We start from the raw sequence: 16,986 nt of genomic DNA, 5'->3' as shown, positions 1-16,986 counted from the left end.
CCACTTGTCAGTGTGGGACTTTGGGTAAGTCTTTTAACTTCTTTGTGCCTCAGTTACCTCATCTCTAAAATGGGGATTAAGACTGTGAGCCCCATATGAGACAACCTGACTACCCTGTATCCCCCCTAGAGCTTAGAACAGTGCCTGTATCCCCCCTAGAGCTTAGAACAGTGCTTGGCACATAGTAAGCGCTTAACAAATACTATCATTACCATGCAGTAGTCAAGGTAAGATACAAGGGCTTGGATCAGTGTTTTAGCAGTTTGGATGGAGAGGAAAATGTGGATTTTAGCAATGATGTGAGGGAGAACCAACAGGATTTGGTGACAGAATGAATATGTGGGTTGAATGAAGGAGATGAGTCAAGGATAATGCTGAGTTTATGGGCTTATGAGATAGGGAGGATGATGGTGCTGTCTTACTGTGATGGGAAAGTCAGAATTTTGGTGGGGAGATGAGGAGCTCTGTTTTGGATAGGTTAAATTGGAGGGTCAACGGTACATTCAAGTAGAGATGCCTCTGCCCGAAGGTAGGAGAAATACGTGTCTGCCGAAAGGAGAGAGATTAAGGTTGGAGATGTTGATTATTGCCATGTTCTTTCCATTACATGATCTCTGTTGAGTGGACGAGCGAAGAAGGAGAGAAAGAGCAGAAGACAGACAGAATCTTGGGTGTTTCTAGGCCTCCCCTGATTAAGTCTTCATTTCGTTTGCTCCCACTCCCTCCTATGTCATCCTGACTTGCTCCCTTTATTCAAATCCCATCCAAGTCCCACAGCACTCACGTATGTACAGATCTGTAATTTATTTATGCATATTAATGTCTGTCTCCCCCTCTAGACTGTAAGCTTGTTGTTGGCTTGGAATGGGTGGGTTTACTGTTATATTGTACTCTCCCGAGGACTTAGTACAGTGTTCTGCCCACAGTAAGCACTCAATAAATACGACTGAATGAATGAATGACTTACTACTCTCACTTCTGACACCCTACACATAAATCTCCCTCTACAAGAACAAAGTTATTACCTTCAGGACAACACACCATTACAGATGAGTGGGTTTCTGTATAAGACTGACATCTTGAAAGGGTAACCTTTAGGTACACGATAGTGGACCGGTTGTAGCATTTTGGAAGAAAATCAATCAGTCCTGAAAAGCTGGCTGGATTTCAATCATTCACTGAACTGATGGCTTTTCTCTGTCTTTTTATCCTCACCATCAGTTATCTATGTTACTATTGCTCCGCTTCTGCCCAATAGGAGAAAGTTTCCCTTTGAAAGCCAGACAGCTCAGCTCCACTGAGTTATGGAAGTTAGTCTTGGGCAGAGGAAGACGATCTCTCCCTCATCTAAACACAGTTGCCTACAACATTTGGTCACCTACTGGTGGCAGCAACATTTCCCAGTTGAACTAGAAGGGCAGCCAGATGATATTTTCTGTAGGAGAAGACATACAGTTAAGCTGCGATATATTTTGAAAATTTCCTGTTCCTAATTGAAATGAGATACACTATGGATTCTCTGCAATGCTTGTCAGGTTTTCCAGATTTAAACTGACCTGTGAAGTCCAAATGTGTCGGAGAAATCTGTTGCAGAGATCTTAAGGTCTGCTAGAGGTTTCCTTCCCTTCTTTCCCAATTTTATCTGGGTAATTTTCAATACAGACTTAGCCTTGCATTTGTGCAGCTACTTCGGTGTCCAACGAAAAACATGGCACCGCCATGTGCCAACTTTTAAATGTACTTTTATCTCTCTGCTTTTCTTTGGAGTCAGGTGTTTTGTAATAACAAATAGAAACAAAGGCTTTTTTTATTGCTAAAGATATTCAGTGGCTTTTGTCTTCCTAGCGTCAGCAGTAACGTCAGAGGATTGTATCCAAGGAGCTAAATGTGCAAGACCTAGGGTCAAAGCAGCTGAATACACCAACCTCAGAAAACACAGACAATGAATTGCAAATGACACTCAAAACAAAACGAGAAAAAAACCTTCACACAGAAAACTACAAAAGAACTCTACAGACACTGAATTGGCTTTCTGTACACACTGATCCTGCTTAACTGTGTGTGGTAACTAACCAAACGTTCAGATACTCATGGCTGCAAAACAAAGACTTTTGGGAGAAAAAAAACCATAAGGATAAAAAATTGCATTTTTTTTTTACTTCAGGTTATTTACAAAAGCAAAACATTCTGTGGTAATATCTCCCTCTTTCTATTTCATTTTTCAAAAGTGCTAAAGAGCCAAATTAGTGATGAGGTGATTAGTCTTCCGTTAATTCTGTTGGCGGTTCTTCACAAAAGGTATATTGTTTCAGTAGGGATTCACATCACAAAACAAAATGGTTTGGGTCAACCCAACAGAAGTGGTAGTCCTTTCATAACACTCAGTGTTCAGAACTGTATATTTCAACTTGTTAGCAAGTCAGAAACATTAAGAGGGAAATCAGAAATCAGCCTCAGCTACTCCTACAGGAGGGATACGGAAAGCTAAATCGATGAGCTGCTATTTAAGATTTCTCATTAGGCAGTGTTTAGGATTGACAGGGCATTACATCACTCAGGTAGGCGGGAAACTAAGCAACACGTTTTTGATGGTTTAGTCATTAATCAACTGAGAAAAATACACTGCAATATGGGCTAACTGCTCAATAAGTACATGCCAGATCCTTAATGAGACCACGGTTCCTTCTACCTCAGGGCCAGTAACTGAGAAATTAACTTAATTCTCATCAGTACCCAGGGGGATGTCGCAACTCTGTGCTTCAAAATAATTTTTAAAAAGGAGGCCCAGTTATAAAACACTTTAAAATCAAGGGGTCAGGAATCTATTTTCAATGAGCAAGAACACCAACAAAATAAAATTTGGTTACATTATCGGGATTTGACTGATTTATGTATAAGCACACAAATGGCAACAGAAATTTCACAAGGAAGCTTCTTTGCCTTGGTCTTTCTCCCTTGTGAAAACATTTTTTGTTGGAGAAACCTTGGTGTATTACAGTATAAAGAGACAAAGACACTCTGGTCAGTGATCTCCCTGCTCAGATGAAACTTGAAAATTGCAAGAGGAAATGAACTTTACATTTGTGTATGCAGAGGGGCGGAGATGAGGAAATTAACCAAAGTATTAGCATCCCATTATCAAAGAATTACTTCCAGAATTAAAGACAAATTCCAGGGACCTTTAAATTTGCTTTCCAGGGGCAAAATTATTATGAACAATGATAAACCTTTCAACATCATTTGGCTAATATTCCCAAGTTTAAGTAGAAAAATCTTACCCATGGCTTGCTTCCCCATAGCACACTGATAAGTATTCCTTGGGGACTGGTTATGGTGAGGGTACGGGATCAGCCCTGCACAAACACCAAGTAGTGTAAATGGTTCTATCTCCAAATGTGTAGTGTCCCTATGAAAAAAGAATAGTAAAATTAGAACTTCTGTGGAATCACACAGTTGTTAACATTCTATTTACCTTGGCTCATAAATTTGGTTTCAGAGAATAAGAGAATGCTGCATATAAACATACCGCTATTAACAAATAAAGAGGATCTAAATGCTGTTGGACTCCTTTCATTATTTTCCAATACAAGTGTATTTACTTTCTACCTCAAAAGGAGAAAACACCGCACTCGGGAAAAATCAAAATAAATGCTGCTGATTGTTGTCATTACAGGTGCTCAATTTGGAAGCAATTAGGACTTGATTAACCATGCTAATGGATCAGAGAAGCAACATGGGGGATAAATGAAAAATTCCACTTTAGCCAAAGTCTTAACCTTCTCCCCAACTAAGCCTTTGACTGGAACTCTATGAATCAGTCAATCAGTCAATACTATTTGGTGAGCGTTTGCCATGTGCCAAGCACTGAACTAAGCACTGGGAAAGTGCAATACAATAGAGCTGTTAACTAAGTAGATGTATTTGAATTTCACCTTCTTTCCCTTTCCTAATAATGATGATGGTATTTGTTAAATGCTTACTATGTGCCAGGCACTGTTCTAAGTGCTGGGGTAGATAAAGGGTAATCAGGTTGTCCCACGTGGGGCTCACACTTTTAATCCCCATTTTCCAGATGAGGGAACTGAGGCACAGACAAGTGAAATGACTTGCCCAAAGTCACATAGCTGACAAGTGGCAGAGTCAGCATTTGAACCACAACCTCTGACTCCCAAGCCCGTGCTCTTTCCACTAAGCCACGCTGTTTTTGATGAAATGGCCAAAAGAAGGACAGAAGATGCATTAAAGCAATTACTACTCAACGCTTTAGTTACCTAGAGCTGACTACGAAGTAGATAACGCAGTTATTATCCTCTCTGTGGTAGTGTTAATCTCAAAGAGGGACCAAGAAGAACTGATGAGCGGGGAGAGATCTAGCATGGAGTGCTTTAGAAAAAGCCTTCTTCCCCAGTCCAGGCATACGTTCATACAAACATCTGCAAGCATAATAGAATAATTTTCTGCATTTTCTCTGTAGACACTTTTCTTACTTTACATATCATTCAATGACCCTGGAGAAACAGAATCCTAGAGAAATAAACATTTATTTACCAGAGAAACATACAATGATCGGCACTTGACACAAACTGTATCTTCCCCACAAAAGGGGGTCTCTGACTTTCAGATTGGATTATTACAGAGAGCTTGCATGGGGACTAACCTTGAAGTAGAATCATAAGCAAGCTTGCTTGCTTGCTTAATAGACTTTACTGAATGAAACAAACATTGCACCTCTAATCTGCAGTCTGCATTGGTTTCCTATTCATTTCCAAGTGCCTTTCAAGACCCTGATTTTAAATCAATCAAGCCTTATCCGGTACATACTGAGAGAAGTAATCTCTAAGGTAACCAGGTCTGAAACCATCACGACAATTAAGAACGTTTGCAATGCCCTCTGCTAATGGCCTGAGTCTTGATCCTCAATTAACAAGGGTGTTTTTTATGAAAGATCTCTGAGACACCATTTTTTCTCCTAACCTGGCAGAAGCCTAATTTACTGACCTCTTTTGAGCAGGGCAGCAGGTATATTTAGGGAAGCAGCATGGTGTAGTGGAGAGAACACAAGCCTGGGAGTCATAAAGTCATGGGTTCTAATCCCAGTTCTGCCAAGTGAAATTGTGGTATGGTACTGTGTGACCTTGGGCAAGGCGCTTCTCTTCTCTGTCCCTCAGTTACCTCATCTGTAAAATGGGGACTGTGAGCCCCACATGGGGCAACTTGATTTACCTGTATCCTTCCCAGCACTTCGTATAGTGCCTGGCACATAGTAGCACTTAACAAATGCCATTATTATTATTACTACTATTGATAAAATGGGGATTAAGACTGTGTCCTCCTTGTGGGATGGGGACCGTGTCCAACCCAACTACCTTGTATCTACCTCAGTGCTCAGTTTGGCGCCTGGCACATAGTAAGCACTTAAATGCCACAATTATTATTATTATTACGGTCCAGGATATCTAGAGAGAAGAACCTTGAATGAATGAATAAATGAACCTTCCTCAGTCCTATTTTTTTGGAGAAATGACTGGATTTGACATGCTTTTACAGATATGGTGGCCCATATCACATTTCATGTAAAGCCACATTTGAAGCACTGATTTAAACTATGTTTGTTCCAATTAAAGGCACATTCAGAACATTGATTTAAACTGCTCTAAAAGACTACCACACGTAATTACTAGAAAATTTAATCTAGAAGCTGACCTCAGGTTTGGGTTGATGTATTCAGGCAATGCGTAAAGTAGCTAGGATTTGGATGTGGAGGGTCGATGCCTAGATATTTTGGAGTTCTCATGTTAATGGGTTGCCAATGGCCTAATAATGCAAAATTTGTGCAAGCGCAAAATAATAGAGCTATGAGGGACCTTAAAAGATAGTCCAATCCAGTCCCCAACCTTATGGCAGGTGAATGATGAATCTCATGGTTTCATGACAGGTGAATATCAGAACATATGGTTATCTGATTTTATATCCCACCACAATAACTGTCAAAACGAAAATGCAATTCACTGAATCTTGAGAAATTTTAGAAGAAAGAAAGCTAATGGTTAGCAGAATGTGTCTCTTCTGGGAAGGGAGCTGAAGCTGTTTTCCTTCCTATAGACCGTTTTCCTTCCTAGAGATATTTCTAAGGAAAAAATAAACCAAATTCCCTAAATTAAATCAAGTAGATTGATGTTTTTCCTCAAGTGTCAGACATTTAGCTGCTTTTTTTTGATAATCTGGAGAGAGAAAACAAAGGTCTGACAAGAAGCATTCCACTGAAGCAGGAATACTTCTGACTAAGAATCTTCTCAGCTACAACTACCACCAGTTACTCACTGCCACATTCTTAACTACACCTCAAACTTCATTCAATTTATAATAGCTAATCCACACAAAACATCCATTTTCCCTCTGCCATATTTTATGCCTTTTTTTTCATTTGTTCCCAAACAAAAGTGATAGGGGATTTTGGAGGGATGGTTTCGCAACTTGAGGTACCCAGAATGGCCTTATCTAATTACCCGCCCACTGCTCAGTTCCTTTCTTTTCCTGTAGTGTGAGAATTCTCCAGCATGGGTTAAAGTTTATAATTGGAATGCTAAAAGCACACAACCCACTAATGGAAATTCTGGAAGGACTTCTGTCTGTGGGCAGTTCACTGAATAGAAATGGGGGCAGGGGGGAGATGGGTGAAGAATCAGTCAAGGATAGATAAAGAATCCACAAAATGTAACTAAAAGAAATGACTAGTAGTAAAAAAAAAAAAAAAGAGAGGCCGCCCAGCCGCATTTACGACCACACAGTAAATCTGTGGAGGATGAAGGATGGTAAAATCTTGGGGGAAATTTTCACAAACGTGGCAAAATGGCCATTTTCACTGGCTAGCTATCGTGTTCCATTAGATTAATTAATCTGAACAAATAGATGTAAACTGTAGACATACTTAACGATCATTTGATGAAAGTCACCTCATGGTTTGCCAGGCCTTTGATCCATTAGAAGGATTAAAAATACTCCCTGAAATTTCATAAGCTGGAAATCAAGTCAAGGTTAGCTGTCCACTTTGAAATTTTACCTCAGAGAAGTCATTAAATTTTAATATTAAACCCAAAAATGCAGGTTTCAGTCAGGAGCTTGACATAACACAATTCTTGCACTTACATGCGCGTGCGCACACACACACACACACACACACTTTCTCTCTACTACTACAGCACGTGCCTGGGAGTCAGAGGTCATGGGTTCTAATCCCTGGTCATCCACTTGTCTGCTGTGTGGCCTTGGGCAAGTCACTTCATTTCTCTGTGCCTCAGTTACCTCATCTGTAAAACGGGAATTAAGACTGTGAACCCTATGGCGCGACAGGGACTGCGTCCGAACTGATTTGCTTGTATCCACCCCAGTGTTTACTACAGTGCCTGGCACGTAGTAGAGGCTTGAGAAGCAGCGTGGCGCAGTGGAAAGAGCACGGACTTTGGAGTCAGGGCTCATGAGTTCGAATCCCGGCTCTGCCACTTGTCAGCTGTGTGACTGTGGGCAAGTCACTTCACTTCTCTGTGCCTCAGTTCCCTCATCTGTAAAATGGGGATTACGACTGTGAGCCCCACGTGGGACAACCTGATTCCCCTGTGTTTATCCCAGCGCTTAGAACAGTGCTCTGCACATAGTAAGTGCTTAACAAATACCAACATTATTAACATATACAAGTTATTATTATTTATTTCTTAGTGCTTTGATGAGATGTTCATCCCCTTGATTCTATTTATTGCTATTGCTTTTTGTCTGTCTGTCTCCCCCAGTTAGACTGTAAACCCGTCAAAGGGCAGGGACTGTCTCTATCTGTTACTGATTTGTACATTCCAAGTGCTTAGTACAGTGCTCTGCACTTGGTAAGCGCTCAATAAATAGTATTGAATGAATATTATCATTATTACTACTACTTTTGCAGCAAGCAAAGGGCTTCAAAACGTAAAGCAGAGACCAATCTAACAGAATAGTTTGATTTAGCCAATCCAAATCCTCCACAGCATAACACTTCAGTTAGAAAAAATTCTGATTTCAGAGGAACTTCCTATATGGAGACAGAGACAGCATTCAGTTTGCGAGATATGATAATGATAAAGAATATGGAGATTTCCTAAGTTACTAACATGCCCGAAGGGATGTTATAATGGCACTTTTAAGGCTTCGAGTGTCAAATTTAGCATGGGAACCTCAGTTAGTCCTCTGGCTAGTGGGGGCCTATTGCACGGGAGATGATCTTCCCCTGACTCAGTCAGCCCTGGGGCTCCCATCCGTCCCTTCTTCTTCAACTTGGGGGCCGGGGAGGAGGCGGGGGCAGTACGCCTTCTCAACTTTCAGGATGTTGGGGAGGGTCTGGCTGCCTCCAGGCCTGTAACTGCTGTTGCGGGGGCAAGTGATGATGATGATGATAGCATTTGTTAAGTGCTCACTATGTGCCAAGCACCGTTCTAAGCGCTGGGGTAGATACAATGTAATCACGTTGTTCCACGTGGGGCTCACCTCTTAATCCTCACTTAACTGAGGTACGGTAACTGAGGCACAGAGAAGTTAAGTGGCTTGCCCAAGGTCACATAGCAAACAAGAGACAGAGCTGGATTTGAACCCATGTCTTCTGACTCCCCAGCCTGTGCTCTATCCACTGAGCCACGTTGCTTCTCATGGACTCAGGAGCCGGGAGGAGCCGAGGCCTTGCTCCTCTAGCTTTGATGTCATATCTCTCTTGTTGTATCTATAATAATAATAATTATGGTATTTGTTAAGTGCTGACTATTTGCTGAGCACTGTTCTAAGCACTGGGGTAGATACAGGGTAATAATAATAATAATGATGTTGGTATTTGCTAAGTGCTTACTATGTGCAGAGCACTGTTCTAAGCGCTGGAGAAGATACAGGGTAATCAGGTTGTCCCATGTGAGGCTCATGGTCTTAATCCCCATTTTACAGATGAGGTAACTGAGGCCCAGAGAAGTGAAGTGACTTGCCCACAGTCACACAACTGACAAGTGGCAGATCTGGGATTCGAACTCGTGACCTCTGACTCCCAAGCCCGTGCTCTGTCCACTGAGCCATGCTGCTTCTCAGTGTAATCAGACTGTCCCACGTGGGGCTCACATTTTTCAACCCCCATTTTTACAGATGAGGTAACTGAGGCCCAGAGAAGTGAAGTGACTTGCCCAAGGTCACACAGCAAACAAGTGGCGGAGCCGGGATTAGAACCCACGACCTTGACTCCCAAGCCCGGGCTCTTTCCACTAAGCCATGCTGCTTATTGTCCATTCTTTTTTGTGATTTTGATTTTTGTGTTTTTATTGTCTGATTCTTCCTTATGTGTCTGTCGATTGGCCCCTCTCCCCTATCTAATTCTTAGATTGCGAATCCTTTAGGGCTAGGGACTGTGACAAATTCTCACCAGTGTTATTACTTCCCAACAATTAGTAGAGTGTTCTGCACAAAGTTAGTGTTTAATAAACATCACCAGTACAGCATGGCTCAGTGGAAAGAGCATGGGCTTGGGAGTCAGAGGTCAAGGGTTCGAATCGCGGACCTGCCACTTGTCAGCTGTGTGACTGTGGGCAAGTCCCTTAACTTCCCTGTGCCTGTTACCTCATCTGTAAAATGGGGATTAAGACTGTGAGCCTCATGTGGGACAATCTGATTACCCTATATACCCCAGCGCTTAGAACAGTGCTCTGCACATAGTAAGCGCTTAACAAATACCAATATTATTAATAATACTACAACAACAAGAAATTCAAAGAATGCTACTAAATTAAACTCAATTAGCCAAGCAGCAGCTAATAACTGAAAGGATGGAAACATTTTAAGAGTTATCAGTTACTAAATCAGAAGAAAGCAATTCTAATTTTTCAGACCACTTAGAGAACACAAAAATAGACCTAAACAGTTTTTTATATTCTGTTTTCATTATCTGGAACTTCTGAGTAACGAACCACGTCAAAAATACTTCTAAATTTTATAACATCACATGACAGTGTAACATTTAGTGCTTAGTTGTGCTAGGGCTCATCATGGCTCAGCCCCAGATCCTATTCCAGACCCTGTTATCAGAATCCCAGTTCCTATTCTGGACCCAGGGCTAAGGTCGAAGGCCCTCTTTTGGATCCAACAACAAAGCCTGCATCCTATTCTGGACCCTATGGCATAACCCCAGGTTCTCTTCTGGAATTTTGACACCTATTAAGCAGGAGTCTGTCAGTGTTTCGTAGGAGCCACGCAAAGCGGGCTGACTGGGTCTATGGCCAGATATTTTTCCGGCAAGACCAGAGTGAGGGATGATAATGATAATAATCACAATAAAAATAATAATAATAATTGTGGTTTCTTTTAAGAGCTATGTGCCAGACTCTGTACTAAGCACTGGGGTAGATACAAGTATATCAGGCTGGACACAGTTCACATCCCACATGAGGCTCACAGTCATTATCCCCAATTCACAGATCAGGTAACTGAGGCACAGAGAAGTTATGTGACTTGCCCAACGTCACAGACCAGACAAGTGGCGGGGTCAGGATTAGAACCCAGGTCCTTCTGACTTCCAGGCCTGTGCTTTACCCACTAGGCCATCATTCTCATCTCCCTTCCCAGACCCCCTTCTTAAATCATTCCCAAGGCTTCCCAGAAGGAATTTCAGTCACTGGGAGTAGTGTCTGTCAGCAATGCTCAGGCATCTTTCCCAGTATTAATTAAGCACTAGTAAAACAGTAAAACTAGGTAAAACAGAAATGTTGCAAAAATTTTGTAAAATCAATAGCAACTAAAAGAAGGTAAAAGAGTTGAAAGTGCAAATGAACCCTCTGGAAAGCAGGTTTCAGATATATGAATACACTGTGTAGGGGATGGGTATAACACTTACTTATTGATTGTATGTTCATATAATGCAATGTTACAGTCATTTTCTTCATTTACATCCAGATATTCGACAAGGCTCTCATGCAGAAAATCTTCAAAATTCCTGGACAGTGGATCACAGAAGTAAAATATCAGCAACACTTGACTTGAAAATAAGTAGTCTGAACAACATCTTGTCACAGAGGGGAAAAAAAGGACTGTTTTTCCAAAAACTAATTAAGCCACTCTGAACAACAACATTATATGCAGTAAAACTCCTATTTCTCTCTCCAAAAGAAAAATGGAGCAGGAGAGTGAACTTAACTTCTCTTAGTGAACAGTTTCTATAAATTTAAAGAGGATTAACTCAATGGTAAAGTTTGTACTCTCAAAACAAAAATACCCTCAGATATATAATACTCATACTCCTAATAATAGAATCAACCAATTGGATCTTGCCATTTAGCTATCACACCTGAGAAAATCACTTCAGTCAGTACAATATTCCAAATGTGAACCATGCAGTGATCAGGACCAAATGTTACTCTCTGTCCTCAAGCCGGGAACCATTCAAACTTTCATTCTCAAACTGCAGAAGTGTAACCCTCAAGTGAATGTAAAATTCCAAAACATTTTTAGAAGGATCAAGTGTCCCCTTCATTTTCGTGCTCTTAAAGCTCTTTTGTAGGGCGCAAGCTCCCCAATTAAAAATCACATTAAAAGGAATGTGTTTTAAATAGGTCATGCTGAATTTGGTGGAAAAACAAGATCGAAAAGGAAATGATTTGCTCCCCAGCAAAAATCTAATTGAATGTTTTCAGAATTTTCAATGAAATAATACATTACATTTGCATGTAAAAGAGAGAACTTGAAGTTGTTCTTAATCCATTATTTTACCTGTATCCCTGGGCCAGTTCTTCCATGTGTTTGTCTGTAACAGCAGGCTTCTGTTTCTTAACGATAATGTAGGGTCTGGAATAAAAAAAAAAAAATCAAAGCTTCATAGAGTAGGTACAGGAGAGTTGGCAAGGGCTTAAGATCAAGTGAAGGAAGACACTAATGATCTGTAACTAGTTTGTGACTCTGCTTAAGGAAACCAACCACCTCCCTGGATGCACGTTTGCAAGCAGTCCATCTGAACTACAAGGGGAGGAAGATTTGGCAAGACGGAATCTGGCTTTCTCTGGAGGTGCACGGATGTGGGCTACCAGCACATTGCTGGTTCTGTGAATTATGCAGAAGTCCTCTGTAAAATCTGAAGAAAGGCTGAGATTAATCTTTTGTTTCTAATTTACTGAAACAAAGAGAAGAACCTTCGTGAAAACAGTCCAAGTGCTTTTTCGATACCGGTGTCGCATTCAGGTCAGAAGTCTTATGAAACCCTGCAGAAGAGAACAAAACCCTGCCACTAAAAGCACCCATGACATCAAAAAATAGACACGATTCACTCATACCTAACGCTGATCAATTACTAACATATATTAAGTGCTTCCAGTGTGTAAAACACCATACACACAATAAATACTAAATGCTAGGACCTGTACTAAGAAATCAATCAGGATATTGATCGAGCACTTACTTTGTGCACAGCATTGAACTAAGTACTTAGGAGAGTACAATACAACAGAATTAGCAGACACATTCCCTACCATAACAAGCTTTCAGTCTAGAAGAAGTACTAGGAGTTCATTCATTCAGTCATATTTATTGTGTGCAGACCACTGTACTAAGTGCTTGGAAAGTGCAATTCAGTTTTAAAGAGAAATAATCCCTGCCCACAGTGTGCTCACAGTCTAGAAGGGAGGAGACAGGCATCAAAACAAGTAAACAAGCATCAATGTAAAAAATAGAATTATAGATATGTACATATATACACAAGTGCTGTGGGATGGAGAGGTGGGGGTAGAGCATAGGGAGCGAGTCGGGGCGATGGGGAGGGGAGGGGGAGCTGAGGAAAAGAGGGGCTTAGTTCGGGAAGGCCTTCAGGAGGGCTTTGAAGGGGGGAAATATGGCAGACTTGAGGAGGAAGGGAATTCCAGGCCAGAGGCAGGACGTGGGCCAGGGGTCAATGGCAGGACAGGCGAGGAGTTCAAATGGGGAGTAAATGGGTATCCCAACCTTGTATCAAAAGATTCGATTTAGTAAAAAAAAGCGGAACACAAACTTGGTTGTATTGCCACCATCCGCAAGGAAGAGTGGTTAGATGTAGGACGCTTTTTCCTACTTTGTGGATGCCATGGTCTAAGCCAGAAGAAGCTTTCAAGTTACATTTTCTATTAGATTAACCTGTAACTGTCAGTGGTGACATACTCTCTGGGGACTTCACCACGAGGAAGCACTAACACAAAGGATGGCATGCGAGAGCGAAACGTCAAGGGCTGTTGCTATTTGGACAAGCGGCTCTTACGGAGGGCAGCAAATAACTACGAGATACTTGTACACTCCTCTCTAAAGTCCAAATAACTGTTTGAGGACTAATGGGCACTTTGAAATGGTTAAGAAGAGATGTACAATCACAAAGGGCCACCAAGCAAGTCCCTGAAAAATTAACTGGGTAAGCTCTCCATGGAGAGCAAGAGGAAATTCACCTTCTAGCCTTTTCTTGAAAGGAAAAAACAGTAAAAGTCTGCCGTTCCTCTCCCGAATCTCCAGTTCGGTTTGATTTTCTGGTTTTTAGATGAAAAAGGGACAGATGGGGCCGGGCAGAACGGAGAACAGATTCCTTTGCCTCTGCTGGGGTGCACTTGACCTTCTGGATACCACTAAACCTTTTCTGCCAGAGCTAAGTAAGCACGACTTTATAATGATACCACTGAAAAGTAATCCCGCCTCTTTTGGAGTAGCCAAATTTCACTAGAGGGCGTGCAATGGAACTAAAATTCCTCACAGCCTGCCCTTGAACATGAACTTCATTTTCTTCCTCCCCAAATTAATTCACTCTGACCCGGCAAGGGGCACTGCCGCAAGACCGAAAATTGGCTGCCGAAGCACAGACAAGGCTAAATGAAAAGGGGGGAAGAAAAGAGTCGCTTGAATTTCTTTTCGGTCATGTCTTATTCAACGCTTTCACTGACACCCTGGGAGAGGACAAAAGAATATGTTGATAAAATGTGGAGATGTTAGATCAAATTTGGGGGAGGAAAATGCCAGGGAAAATATCGATGTAGGAAGCAAGGTTAGTTGAAAAAACTCATGGGAGAAATTAAATGAAATTATGCTTAGAAAAGTACAAACTCTAGTATGTGGAAATCCTCAAAGGGTGCAATGGGAGATGGAAACCTAAAAAACAGGAATAAATAAGTAAATTACAGATAGGTGCACAACTGCTTTGGGGTGGGGTGAATACCAAGTGCTTATACGGTACAGATCTAAGTGCATAAGTGGCTCCAAAGGGAGAAGGAGGAGGGAAAAAGTGGGCTTAGGAGGGGAGGAGGGAGGTGTGTTTTTTAATAAGGTTTGAAGTGGTGGTTTGTTGTATATGAAGAGGAAGGGAGTTCCAGGTCAGAGGGAGTAAGTGGGGAAAGAGGTCAGTGGTGAGATAGATGAGTTCTAGGCACGGAGAACAAGCTAGCACTAGAAGAGCGAAGTGTGCGGGCTGGACTGTAGTAGGAAATCAGTGAGGTAAGATAGGAGGGGGCAAGGTGATTGACAGCTTTAAAGCCAACGGAAAGGAGTTTCTGTCAGATGTGGAGGTGGATGGACAACCACTTGGGGTTCTTGAGCAGTGCAGAAGCATTGACTGAATTTTTTTTATTTTTTTTAGAAAAATGATCCAGGCAGCAAAGAAGGAACTGAAGTAGGGACAGACAGGAGGCAGGGAACTCAGTGAGCGGGCTGATGCTGTAGTCAAAGCAGGAGAAGATAATCAAATCAAAGGTATTTATTGAACGCTTACTGTGTGCCGAGGACTGCACTAAGCACTTGGGAGAATACGACACAACAGAGTAGGTACACATGTTCCCTGCCCACAGTAAGGTCTAAAACATAAGTGCTTGGATCTTAGCAGAAATTTGGGCAGAGAGGAAAGGGTGGATTTTAGCAGCCATGAAGGTAGAACCGACAGGATTTGGAGAGAGATTGAATATGTGCATGCAGTGAGAGAGATGAATCAAGGAAAATGCCAAGATTATACGTTTGGGAGATGGGGAGGATATGGTGTTTTCTAAAGGGATGAAAAAGACAAGGGGAGGAAAGGGTTTAGGTGAGAAGTTCTGTTTTGGACATGTTTAGTTTGATGTGTCAGTGGGACATCAACATAGATATGTCCTGAAGGCAGGCGGAAATGCAAGACTGCAGAGGTCAGTGCTGGACATGTAAATTTGGGAAATATGTTTTTGGTTAGAAAAAGAAAGGTGAAAAACAGGTTCTCTGTTGCAACACTATTAGGGACACTGTATCTGATTTCCAGGTTTGGTTTTGGACCTCTGCATATCTGAGAGACGGAACTAGAAGCCTTCGAAAAAATACCCCTCAGAATGATACCAGTGTTACAAAATTATATGGCCTATGTTCAAAGGAGGAAGTAGAAATAAGGGCATAGTGTTATAATATTAAGAAAAGGAAATGTTATCTTTCTGAATGGGTTATCACATAGTGATGAAACAGTCTGTAGGTTAGAACAGTGCTTTGCACATAGTAAGCGCTTAACAAATACCATCATTATTATTAAATTAGGGACTTTCACATTAGGTGAAACCTGAAGAGAACTTTATAGATAGAATAATTCTGTCGTGGAGAATGGACTAATATGATCGAGATTGTCTTTTCTCCAATTTATGCAACTTCTCAACCTACAGATTGTTCAGCAAGAATTCCATTTGACTAGTCTGCCAGGTTTAGGCCTCCCTTGCCTACACTCTTGTTAATCCCAGCTCAGATGTGATGAAAACAATATTCTTCTTTGTAATAATAATAGCATCTAAAACCTAAGAATGCATGGACATTCTTCCTTCCCAAACATTTTGCTCATAATTCCAACTATCAACCTTGTGGTTTACTATTTGTACAGAAATTTAGATATAAACCAACAATACCCTGAAAACTTCTTTTTCTAATGTTTCTTTATCTAAAATGATCATGCATTCAAGTAAGTGAGGAACAAAAAGTAATTAAGTTTCCACACTAGCTGAATATAGGAAAAGCTTTATTATGCCTTATAGTACAGTGCTCTGCACACAGTAAGCGCTCAATAAATACAACTGAATGAATTTACGATGTCACTGCCTTTGAATGATGTCTTTCAAACAAATTGAAATGGCTTTGAAACCGAAGAAAACGCCTTAGAGAACTGAACAGGACAAGAAATTTTTAGAAAAACTACCTGCATAATCTCCCTCCATCCGAGGAAATGTAGACACATCGATCGGTAAGATTTGTTGAGATTGAAACGAATTCATTGATATAACCAGCTCTCCTCATCAGTCGAAATGTGTTCACTAGCTTCTTATGGTCTCGAATAACACCCAGGATATTACCTGATCGATATAAAGTAATCAATATTATCCACATTAAAAAATGAAGTGAATACGACAGCTGCTTTGGGATATAGTTTGGGGTACAAAGCAAAAAACCCACCCTCAAACCCACCCACGAACCCCAATTTTCACGGCTCTGGTCTTTGTCAGAGCTGTACAGCAGTAAGCTAGGCATGACATTTCCCAGTCATCCATCCACACAGCTCAGCCGATGACGAGATAGAGAGCAGGAGGGCCAGTGGGAGGCAGGCAGACCGGTGGTGTCCTAGGGCTAAGGATCACGACGCTGGCACAAGTTGGGTTTGGGGGGTGGGAGTTCTAAACTACGGGGCTGCTGCTGGAAACAGAAGAGGTCAGGTTTTCGAGGATCTCCCTGCACCACCTTTCTGGTTCCCCACCGGGGGTGGAAATAGCAATGAGGGATCCCACCAGACCCCAGTTTTCATAGCTGATCCCAACCCACCAAGCACTGCGGACAGCTTGGGGCAGCTGTGCCTGAGGAAGCCTGCTTCCACTTTTCCTTGTCCTTCAGGTGGTCTAGGGGAAAGAGCATGGGCCTGGAAGTCAGAGGAACTGGGTTCCAATCACATCTCTGGCACTCAGACGATTAACCTAACTTCTCTGGGCCTCAGTTTCCTCATCTGTAAAATGGGGA

The 16,986-nt window shown here is 41.6% G+C and overlaps 1 protein-coding gene across 1 annotated transcript in view; it reads right to left on the bottom strand.

Moving 5' to 3' along the window:
* Positions 1-16,986, bottom strand: part of POLR3B (RNA polymerase III subunit B) — an 87,550-nt gene that overhangs the window by 36,884 nt on the left and 33,680 nt on the right. The window contains exons 16-19 of the mRNA XM_029079145.2: positions 16,178-16,331; positions 11,755-11,829; positions 10,883-10,981; positions 3,279-3,406 (exon numbers count right to left, since the gene is read on the bottom strand). Of these exons, the coding sequence (XP_028934978.1) occupies positions 3,279-3,406; positions 10,883-10,981; positions 11,755-11,829; positions 16,178-16,331 (456 nt within the window). The remainder of the gene's footprint in view (positions 1-3,278; positions 3,407-10,882; positions 10,982-11,754; positions 11,830-16,177; positions 16,332-16,986) is intronic.

This window comes from Ornithorhynchus anatinus, chromosome 14 (assembly GCF_004115215.2).
Source record: "Ornithorhynchus anatinus isolate Pmale09 chromosome 14, mOrnAna1.pri.v4, whole genome shotgun sequence".
In the NCBI taxonomy this organism is placed as follows: domain Eukaryota; kingdom Metazoa; phylum Chordata; class Mammalia; order Monotremata; family Ornithorhynchidae; genus Ornithorhynchus; species Ornithorhynchus anatinus.
This window is presented reverse-complemented; position numbering and strand designations above follow the sequence as displayed.